The sequence below is a fragment of the Varroa jacobsoni genome, unplaced genomic scaffold (assembly GCF_002532875.2).
Source record: "Varroa jacobsoni isolate VJ856 unplaced genomic scaffold, vjacob_1.0 scaffold_866, whole genome shotgun sequence".
NCBI classification, from domain to species: Eukaryota; Metazoa; Arthropoda; class Arachnida; order Mesostigmata; family Varroidae; genus Varroa; species Varroa jacobsoni.
The window spans coordinates 21,405-33,515 of NW_019213768.1; the positions used below are offsets into that span (position 1 = coordinate 21,405).

Genomic DNA, 12,111 nt, shown 5'->3' on the forward strand with positions numbered 1-12,111 from the left:
CTTCAACACAACTAAACGTCACGATACTTCAAAAAAAGCCTTTTAGAGCTTTTTACGATTTTTATTATCGATACTTATAATATTTGTAATATTTGTATGGATTCGCATAATATTCTATGAGCTCACGATACCTTCGTCTAGATATGCGGGACTAACCTGAATAACATGGATGAAGTTTTGTGCTGTGTTGTACGCAGGCTAACATCCACATACCTATCGCCGAATCAAATCCGTGTATCTAAAATCATGCATATTACCTAAATCTAAGTATATCCCTTGAAACCCATTTATCAGAACAATTTGCGCTAGTTTGTAAGTATCATTCTTCATATGTATCCCTCTTTAAGACATCCACCCTACTGCTTAGTGAGTGTAATATTTCCAGTTTCTATTAGACATTTAATGAAGAATTGTACTCTTATCTACACGAAATGAAGCATCATTGCTAAAGGCTTTTTCCGTAAAAATGTCATACGTAGTACATTTGCAGTTCGTGGTCTATTCTGTTGATACTGTAATGTTAATTCATTATTTTGCAAATTTTAGTTCAGTTCAAGCGAATTGTTATTGGAAAAAAGTTCTCTGGCACTGGTCTTACCATGTAAGACCCTATCTCGTATCTTCATCGCTCTACTGGTCAGAAATCGAGCTTTATTTGCAATTTTTTTGTATATTCGCGTCGGTTTATAGTTCTGGTATCTCCTGTAGATCACAGACGAATCGTTAAGGAAAGATACGATTAAATGCCTATAATTACTTTATGTTATGTATTGTGACGAACTTTTCAACTGATGAGAGCTCGATTGTGCTATCCGCTGAATGACAGCACCCTGACATGCTAGACAAACGTTTTAAATACGACAAAAATGCAGTAGTACAGCACAGATGGTCGTTAGTCAACAACTTGAGATCTGTTTTTGCAGGAGAATTAGCCTTGGAGCAAAGCTACACGCAGATTAATAGTCCCGAACTCTGCAAGCCATAAGAGAACACTGTAGTGCGCCTTGCTACCTCACTGTCTTTGTCCAAGCGTTATTTCTTATTTAACTTTTGCTTCAAAAGTTCCTATACATACGTACTGTTAAACTACATCTTTATCAAGTGTTGGTCCATACTTTGGATATGCAAAGTTAGGATTTGATGACTTATTGAACTTGCACGATAGTCTAAGATATAAGTAAGATGATTATCTGGGAATCAGAAGTGCCTGAATTCTAACTTGGATAGCGAACTTTAAATGATAAACATTGAGAAGTTTGCCAACGAAGGCTCTAATTGTAAGGGAGTAATAATATTATTAATTAATTGTAAGTTATAAAAAAACGATATCGTTAGTGGAAAAGAACCATTTGTGAGTTAGTTTTGTTGAGACAGAAATCTACGCCGAAGATATTTTGTGCGTAAGCACCTTAAAGTAGATACAGGACATGCGACAATAAAAAAAATAATGTGTAACATGTAATAGCTGTGTTTGCCTTTGTGTGTTTAGAGTCGAAGTTACTTTTTTTTAACTTAGTTAGCTTTTAGCCGATGTATTAGGTGATTAAACTTCTTGTATTGCAAATCGTTAGCCAACTTAGTAACGTGTCTGAGGTCATCTTTTTCCCGACCAAGCAAGGTAATAACTCGAACTAGTTTCAAGTATGAGACGAAGAGAGCCTGATACTACACAATGCCAGTGTGATTCAGATGATACAGATTTTGTAGATAAACAGAACAAGTCGTGGGGCGCAGGACTCTGGCCTCTGGGTAGTTAGTTTTACTGAGCGGCTGTCGACTGTCGCTTTAATACTAATCAAATCTGTCAAACTTTCTACAATGCACATAATTTGTTTATAATTTTTTTTTGGAGTGGATGCTTCTCGATTTGAACTACCCGTTCCTACCAAGCACACTACTGAAGTGTAAATGATTTAATGGATTACCAGGTGATGTTATACACCGCCAGCAAAAACTGTACCTGTGTACTTTTTATATTTCTATATATTTACGGTACTTCTTCGGCTGCTCAGTGAAACGTCTATTCATAAATCTAAAAAACGCTTTTCGTGTTTGACGTTTATTACTTACGAGGTTTGACATTACTTCTCACTGCTGGTTTTCAGCACGAAACAAGGTATGTGGGTTCAATTCAATGCTGTTACGTGTCCCTAAGTCTTGTAAGCAAGTACGTTCTTCACTGTACCGTCGCAGATACGTCTAATAATGAATCTGCGCAATGTGGTCGTTACGCCTCCGGCGCGACGGTACTTACTTGTTTTGCAAGCGCAGGATTTTTAGGCACTATTGAGTCCAACCAGCGAGCTTTGTTGCGCACCTGCCTCGCCTTCGATTTAACTCATTGTGTTCGTTGATGTTGCAAGGAGCCTGACATAATTTAGAGAATACACCATAATTGATTCTTTTATCCTAATTCGTTACTTATTTTCATTATTCCGTCAGCTTGTTTTAACAGGAATAAATTTGACTTTTAGTGTGCTTAACCTAATCTAAATCATAGTTACATTAAATCCTTTTAAATCGAAGTCTGTTTCATCATTCTTTTATTGATCTGAAAAAAGACAGTCACTTCTTTTTTTTAGCTACTTACAAACTAAGGCATATACATGAGGTAAAATTTTGTTTATCTCATGCTTGGAATCATCAGCTTGTATGTAGCCAACTGGTTTACACTCTTGTATGCTTTATTAGTAAAATTTGATTCTGCTTAATTTTTTCAACGCTTCGGCTTGTGTAAACAAGTCTTTAGAATCAGTTTAGGTATTATTACTATATTAGGCAACAATAAACAGAGAACTGCGCATATGGATTAAGATAGTTCTGTCTTATCGTTTCTGTTTACAGCTCGTATCAGCCGGCGTAAGCTAAGTCGGAAAGACTTAGATAAGATGACAGATGTAACCCCGTCGAAAAAAAAGGGCAGTACCAAGTTGTTCCGAGAGCTGAATGACACAGGAATCATTTCGTACACTGAATACTTGTTTTTACTCTCCGTTTTAACCAGTAAGTATAACAGCTTCGTCTTAGAAGACTTGTTTTTTTGATTACTTAAGATGTAGTTTTTCTTAAATGTCATTTATCCAACGAACTGTATATACGTCTCCCAAAAGATCTGCCGTTTACAGAGTACTTAGTGAGCCAAATATAATAGCCTAAAATAAGACTAAATTAAATAGCAAGGCGTTGCGTACAGAAATGTCGGTTAGTTCCTGTAGGCCATATGTATGGTAATTAAAAGAATTTCTCAAGCCGTTCTGTTTATAACCGCATTAGTTCATAGTACCAAAACTTTTAAACTAAACAAGTAACATTAAAAGCTTTTAATTATGGGTTAGAATTACTTTTATTTTATTATTCTTAACATATGGATTTAAGGCTGAAGGATACGTAGTATAAATATATCCATACATATCAATCTAGGCGGGTCTTTTTCGATGAAATAAAGTTGCGGTACTGGGTGTTGTCGACTGCCACTTCTTTTCATAATGTATGATTATAAAAAAAATCAGCAAGTGTAATATTACATTTTTTTTTTAATGTCAACAAACTCTAATAATGGACCAATCTTGAAGAACGTAAAGCAGAGTTTGCTTGTAGATTTGGATCGTTTTGACTCTGCGTTCTAGAAGCTACTTTATGGTGGCAAAATATTTGTTATTAAATTACAAATATTTTTACTCAACTATTTTTATATACCGAACTATACTATATACTGACATATATTTGTGTTGATAGAAAAAAATGCTTTATAGGCAAATAGTACTCATTAAGGACTTTGTGGAACCGGATACCACAGACTGTCCCGGTGGGATCTGACACTCCCTATCAGAAGTTTACACGATATAGACTAAACGAAGATCCGTACGGTTCGAAATGAATCACATAGAAGGAACTGGAGAGGGAACGGTGGGTGGTGGCTTCCGCATAGGAAAGCCCAGATGCTCAATTGGTCTACGTGAAATAGCTGAAAGCATACATTGGTTGTAACTATGTAAAACGCGGGTTTTGCAGGTGTTAGACAAAGTACTCTTTACAATAAATCAAAAAAACAGCTCTTAATGATCAATCAGGCCTTATCAATCTGACCTTATTGACTTGTGTTTGTCACTATAGGCTACTCCATAATACAAGCGAAAACTATTCATGTTACATTTTGAAAAATCCTTGTTAATTTCATCTGATTCAGATATATGCCGATATTTGCGATTTTTTTTTCGTATTTTTTTGCAAAATGTGGGTTCGATCGATAACAATCGGATGTTTAGTGGACACATAAGCTAGTTGTTTCACAACTTTACACTTGCCACACCTAACTTGTGCTTATGCTGCGAACATGACCACATCGAAGACAGATGAAGCTACCTGTTGCAAGTCCTATGTTGCTATATTGTTATACTCCAATTGTTGACAACAATGAAAGAACAACATTTTTTAACCGTTAGTTGTCGTTGGCTATCGGTGTTTCAGAACCGCACTCTGGATTCAGGATAGCGTTCAACATGTTTGACACGGATGGCAACCAAAGAGTGGACAAGAACGAGTTCTTAGTGGTAGGTAAAATAATTGCGTATCTCAAACTCTGCTCTTGAGCTTCGTTAAAAGAACAGTCATAAATCATGTGTAAAGTTGCTTGTCGTAAAATAAATTAGAGCGTAACAAATACAATAAGATTTTTGAAGATAAAGATCACCTAAATTAGTACAAAACACCTTTAGGAAAATACTTATATTACATGATGGCTCGTGTAGTTGTGTGAAATTTCGAGCCGTTGTTGTCTACCTAAAGCAGCGCAATAATCTCAAAAATTATGGGTGGCGTATTTGAGCACATATATATATAATCATTTATTCAAAAAATGAGCGAGTCGTTTTGTTCCAGATTGATGAATATTTATTTATACCATTTAAATTAGATAGTCCGGACAGTTCTCAGTTTTCTTGTTTTCAGTGATTTCTTCTGTCGCGTTAAAATGTTTCCTCTAATATTTTCTTTAGTTTTGGGAATAGTCGCAGGAGATTAAGTCCAGTGACTATCGGGGCTGCAACAACATACGCATTGAGTTTTTTTTGCAAAAACTGCTGCACTGTTAATGAAGTGTGGGCCAGTGAATTGTCATGATAGAGAATCCAGAACTTATTACGTCACAGTTTTGGTCTCTACAAAGGTTCGCATCTTTGTAAAACTTCTTAATAATCTTTTTTGGAGATCGTAAAGCTAAGCGGCATAAATTTATGGTGAACAATTTTCCGACGATCAAAGAAAACGATTACGAACTGTCAAGCGATTTTTTCGGTCAGGGATCATTTTTGAATCCATACTGGGAACGTAGCTTCTTGGTCTACTCGTTGTAGATGTAAACTTACATCTGATAACCCGTAATGATGTATTCAAGCAAATTGGAAGCTTTTAAAAGAGTTTTCCTAATACACATCTTCATAAGTATTCGTCTGCCGAACACAGCTACTTTGGCACCACCTTTACCGCAAACCTTCTGACGCCCAAACTGTCTCTCAAAAATGACCTGTCGTGAGCCAGTTGAGATCTTTCCCTTTTGCTGCTTCTTATGACGGTTCTACGGTTGGGAAGCGTGAATTGTTCATTCCGCCTCACGTTTTCGACCATGATCGCTGTATCAGGCTTCTCAGGGCAAGCATCGTCCACGATGGACCTCTGTCTGTCTCCTGAAAGTGCTTAAAACTTACTCTGTTTCGTTACCATAAGAATTTCGTAGTATTTTTACGGAATGGTTCATTTTATTTGTCACCTAATGAGCGCTCGTTGTTCATTTTGGAAAAATTGTAGAGTGTTTAGTACAGCGATGTATTCAATCTTGCTGAAAAACTTGAAACTTAAACGTCTTATTAATTTTTGAACTTATTAATTTTTACATTGACCTAAGTATTGACGGTAGATGACTTCCAGGCCATGTATTTCAGGTAGTGTAAGTCACGTTAGGTTGTCGTTAGTGTAATTTGAAATCTAAAATCCGTGCTAAAGTCGTTGGAGTGCTTTTATTCAGGCTTCAGATAGAGCGCCTTGAAGATGAATGAAATTTCGGCAAAATAAATCGCTACGTTACAATCTTCTTACAATAAAGGCACAAATGCGACATTAGCCCATAAACAGGTCTGTGTTGTTTATAACAATATGAGTTATCGAAAAAACGCCCAAAATTACTTGTATTAATTTTTTTCTAGAAATTTCTATGTCAAAGATGCTCTTCGTAATAGTCAATTGATTATAAAAAAATTGTTAAAGTTATTGTGAAAGTTGAGCAAGATCGACACATGAGTAGCCACGACACCATAAGAGACTAAACACCTACCATTATACAGTTTTAAACTATTTTGAAGAACTCTACAACTTGTTTTAATGCCCTACTAATTGACACAAAAGAACTACTACATCACATTTCCATCTGCGAAGCTCTAAAGACACCCAACCAAATAGAGCCAATTCTAAAGCGGCTGGTCACATATGATAAAAAGTAGATAGTATACAAAAATATTGTGCAGAAGATTAAAACAATGTACTCGATAATTCGCGGCAAAATTTAGACTGACGCGAAAGGAGGGGGTGTTATGTATTTAGGGAATTAAAAATGAATTGTGCATTATGAGCTGCTACTGCCTGGTAAGTGACTGATTGATATGGAGCTTTACTGTCAATAACTGACAAGATTATAAAAAAGCATCGAAAAAATCAACCGGAACTAGTAAAAAGAAAAAATGTTATCTTCTACCATGACAATGCCAGGCCACATACATATTTCGCTATGTAGCAACAATCACGAGGGCTTGGATGAAAAACTTTCCAAAAGCGTGGATCTTGCACCATCAAACTTTTATTTGGTCTCTGCAAAACTTCCTTATTAGTGTTAATTTAGGTTCAATGAAGGGATACAAAATCCAATTGTTACGAATTTTCGTACGGAAATCACAGATGCTTTACAATGGTGGATAACCAGAAAATTGACAGAACGGCGAATGCTTAGTTTGGTAGTGTTATCTTATAATATAAAAATATTTGCTTCAATTTTAGCTTGAAAGAGTCAATACTTGTTTGGCAACCTAATATATAAAAGGCAAAGCATTTAAATGTGAATACATTTTGGCAAATCCTTTCTCATAGCGGGAATGTGTTCATTCAGTACTCTAGGTACCTCGAAAAAGCCAGATCTTTCCAAAACAAAACCGCAAACTCATCATGGCGAAAAACAGTACGTCGTGTTTGCAATTTGTCTACAATCTAATGTGTTCACGCGAAGCGAACCGCGGTGGCGAAACCCTTCAAGTAGAAATTAATCACGCGACGTACAAAAATATCTAGTGGATATATATATATATATATCGAGAAGAGGATAGTTCCGAGTGTAGTTAGGCCTTCCTAGCCGACTAAACATGAGACACATACGTTTACTTAAAAGTTAATAAATCAAATTTTATCTGCTCACCTTTAAAAGGTTAATAAATATTGGTCACTAATATAATATCCCAATATCAGGCATAGTATACAGAGCCATTCCAAACGTTTTTGGTCATAAAGATCATATGAGTCTTGTTGAGTGTATAAAACTATTTTTTAGTAATTAGTAGTATAATGATTTCGCAGATATTCTAAAAATGGTACCAGGAGGCAACAAACAGCATGGTATCTATCACAATTGGCCTCGCATGTGGAACACTTACATGTATCGTCAAGCGTGTGGAAACCTGGTTTCCTGCAAAGTTTATGATGGAACCCATGCATGGCAAAGAAGATGACGACACGTCTATTTAGTCGGTTCGTATTATTCCGTTCCTTCTTATTCCGTTCGTTATTCCTCATCGTACTCGAAACGAAAGATATTCATCAATACCCATGAACGTTTGTTCCCAGTTCAGGAAGTTTAACTGAACAGGAAAATTGGGCTTGAAGGTTTCCCTTGCTGGGAGTTCAAAGCGACAACCTAAATACTCTAACAGCAGTGACGAGTTTGCTAAAAAATACGCGAAGTGATTTCGGGTCACTATGTGTAGCCCCAGTGTTTTTCTGAAAAACAAGACTTCGACGCAATTTATTTGTGCGAGGTTTTCCGGTATAAAATCTTGTGACGCGTATTCCGAATATTGCAATCGGAGCTACTTTAAGAGCAAACAAGCGAAGATCAGTTACGAGGAACAAGCGTACAATGGTCTGATACCCCCCGTTGCGCCAACACTGCGTTCCTGCATCTTTCGGTAATGTGCGCAGTGGAATTCTTGCGGTTTAGAAAAATATGGAAATCGGTTTATATAAGCATGTGGCTATCTGAAAAGGGATAAAGTGTCGCTGGCCGCTGTCCTACTGCCTTTGCTAAACTTCATCGTTTACATCTTGGTAATCACTGACTGTCGCTTGCAGCCGAGCTAGAGCTTGCTGCGCTTGGAATATGTTCCGCCGGTATATCACTAAAGCGTCTGGTCTCTAAAATTTTCTTGGTACATTTGTTTAATCAGGTAGGTCGTTTAGCGAAATCGAGAATAAAAGTGAGCTTAAGTTCTCTCTCTCTAAGCCAGGCCAGTTGTTATGCAAAGAAGAGGAATTCGGTTACTCCGTTGTCGATAGTTATTCTCTTTATTTGGGGAATCGCAGCGAGAAGAATGAGCACCTTTTTAGAGAAATCCATTTCAACCGGCGTGAGCATAACTTTGTCCGTGAATGCTGAGTCGAAAGCTCCCCTCAAGTTGACACGCACTGCCTAAAACGGACTGCGTAACCGGTGCTTTTTGTCTTCGGTTGTCAGAATTCTGCGCGTCCTTTTTTTGAGACCCATATTACTTTATCGGTATAGCGTGGTCGGGCTGTTGTGCTGCGCTAGCCACTTGAATGGCTGACGTTCTAGATTGGCAATCAAACGGGTCTCCGCTCTATCAAAGTATTGTTGCCCTCACATAGCATACGTTTTCCAACAGATGTGTCTTGAAAATTTAAATTAAAAAATAGAACTGAGGCTCCACCTCAGCCATAAGCCTGAAGTTCGAATTCGAATATAAGCAAATGGTACGGCTTTTTTTAAAAAAGAACATGTCATCCGTCCCTGAGTCTGATACACATAGAATTAGTGTTTAGATGAAAGATTTCAGAGGCACAACCAAGACCTTCCCTTATAGCCCAACACGTGTGAACCTAATTATTGCAACCAAAAGCTTATTACATATATAACTGCTTTAATGGCAGACTCTGAGCCTTGCCCATACTTAAATCCTCCTAGTTCATAACTTATGTTAAGACAACAACAAAGCTTCACTGACTATTTTCCTGGTCTTAATAGACAACATATATCAACCATACGTAACAAGATCGCGTCAATCCCAAGTACAGTTCGGCTTCTACTTTCTATACTAAATTTTCGACTCTATACTAATTCATTTTTCTCTGCACTGGTGCACCGAGATTTTGGCCATATTATACTCTATCGCTCCACCGCGCTCAATTATTGGAAATGGTGGGGAAATCAGTTCTCCAGAAACAAGTTTTTCCTTTAAGGTACCAGGTAATTCGATTTCTTACTGGAAGCCCCTGTTTTAATAAAAACTAACCAATAGGCACCGACAAAAAAAATCAAAGATACAAAAGAATGAGACAAACTCTAGTTTTATACATTTAAGAAAAACTGTATAAGTTTCGCAATGATAAGTTTCGAGCGTTGGCAGCTAACGATTAACAGGCCAAAAGATCTTATATGCTCACGTATATATATATACACGTTTCCCAACAAAATGCCTCTATGCCGCACCCAGTCCTTTCTGACATCTCTCAGGTTGTCGATAGGTGAACCGGACGAATCGCTGCTCTATCCAGGCTCGAAACTAGGCAACAGCTTTAAAATGGACAGTTGGCGAGCGTTAGAGGACAAGCTTCCTGGGCCGAAGTGGCCAGTGCGGAAGGATTGTCGTTTTAGAAACTTATCCCTGCCGGAGAAGTCGAATGCAGGCTGTAGTTTTCATCAATGCTGCAGAATTTCATCCGTGCTTATATGGGTGATGCACGAACTCCGTGAAGTCCGCACTGGGTGCCAGTACGCTTTAAAGGGGCGGCAAGGTTGCTCTGTCATTCCAGGACGGAATAATGACCGAACTCCCTTTACCTGGAGCCACATTTTACCATTCCGGGATCGAATATCTCCGACCGAAAGTCCGTTGGTCAGCTAAGCCAGTGGCGTTCGCTCTCTGTTATTAAGGTAACCCGCGCTTGACGAAGACTTTCTACCGATTGGTGTCACGCTACATTCTAAAGCCGGTAGTTTCTTCACAGTTACGAAGTCTTTTAAAGAAAAGACCCGAGTACAGTTGGCTGTCCCATATACCCGTGGATCCGCCGGGCACGGTTTTTTTGCTAAGTTTGGCGTATATTAAATGGTTTACTGCGCATTCCAGGGCGTGCTTTCTTGTTTATTTCAGTAGATTACAGCACTCGTTTCGTTCACATTCTCTTAGCTCGGCGAATGACAGTCCGGGTCGCGCAAAAGATATTGTCTGTTCTTCAAGGTTGCTACGGGGTCATAAACGCCGTAGTCACGGAAGATGCAAGCTACTTCCGACACATTGTGGAATACTTGAGACGCTTTAGCATTTACACGTAGTATCTGCTATAGCCCGTCCATAAGCGAACAAGCTGGTGGAGCAAGCGATGCCCACAGTTACGGAGCGACTGTCCGCGCGTTTGCTGAAAGCGCCTGGCTCAGCCGTTTCCTCGTTCGCCTTTAGCATAAAATACTACAATATGCGAGCCCCTGGTGCAACTCCGTCAGCTTTACTCGATGAGTTCAAAGCCATATCTCGTGATGAGCAACCAGAGTCGTGATCAATCCAACCGCCCGGTCTATCCGTCTCTGAGCTTGAAGAGGAAGTCTGCATCTTCGGTGAAGACAGCCCTCTAAAACACATCCGTCAGGTCCATCTCAGACATATGTGTTTATTCAAAGTAACTGTGACTCGGTTCAAGGGTTTTTTCAAATTAGAGGCCTGAGCCGCTCACAAACTTTTCGACAATATTCCGATCCATATCCATAAGTATAAATACTTCGACGATGAGAGTAAGCAAGTCGACGTAGTTGTGTCGAGATATGTCAGACTTTTGTTTGATAGATCTAACAGTTCCAAATGTGGGCTACAAGTGGGCATGAATGTTTGTTCCAAAATTTCAGCTCAGCCTACGTAGCACTAACTGAGCGGGTGGCCCTTATTTCTGAAGAACATTTGACGTACTATATGACACAACTAACCACGGACCGTCTTCTCATAGTTTTCAGAACATGTACAGATTTTTTGGTAATAAATATGCCGTTATAAAGGAAACATATCTTTACTGAGTACAACAGTCAGAATACAAACACGAACTGCAACTTTGGTTTCACTGACAACGAAAGTATATGATCGTAAACAACCAGAGAAAGTGCCTGTGAACTTTTGCACACAGAATGAATCAAGAATTGCCTGTTGCTTCATGCTTGAAAAGAATTCAGAAGCAGCTGATACTGATAAAATCTTTTTGCGCTATTGTTTTTACGAAAGTTAGGCACGAATCTCACATTAGAACTGTACCTTTGAAACGGTTTTTTTGTCGAATTCTTTACATTACGGTCCGTATAAGTTTCCTCCTAGCGAGGGTTTATGCGAAAACAGGAACTACCTAATTTTCACTCACATGCATATGTATGTACATATATATATAGGATTAAAAAAAAATTTACCAGTAAAGTCAAGACGGAAATGCGTATCTTACAATAAGGTCAAAATATTATTCACTAAATATTGTTGGGTAAATATCCTCAAACAGTTAATAGATGGTGCGGAATTCCCTTTTACTATTACTTGACTATTGGTATGGTTCACCTCCGTACAAGAACTTTAATTCTGTCAAGCACCAACGTGAACACCGTTATTTTCTTACTGACTAGCAGCTAGGACCTGTTTTGAATGTAAAGAGATCTAATAGCATAGCTATGCCGGGTAAGCGCGCAGTATTGAAATAGTAGCAATACGCTCTGATGTTAATACTAATGTCGAATAGCATGCTCCTTTTGTCGATTCTCACGTTCTCTTTCATCGAATTGTAATGCAAATTGTCTTTGCTTTCTTTATTTTTATC

The 12,111-nt window shown here is 38.2% G+C and overlaps 1 protein-coding gene across 19 annotated transcripts in view; it reads left to right on the top strand.

Moving 5' to 3' along the window:
* LOC111264487 (calcium uptake protein 3, mitochondrial) overlaps nucleotides 1-12,111 on the top strand; it is a gene marked incomplete at its 5' end in the record, with an annotated part of 145,383 nt that overhangs the window by 17,755 nt on the left and 115,517 nt on the right. For all 19 annotated transcript variants that reach the window (XR_002682896.1, XM_022840437.2, XM_086970100.1 and 16 more), the window contains 2 exon segments: nucleotides 2,845-3,003; nucleotides 4,468-4,550. Coding sequence is in view for 18 of the 19 variants with exons in the window: in XM_022840437.2 (XP_022696172.1) it covers nucleotides 2,845-3,003; nucleotides 4,468-4,550 (242 nt within the window).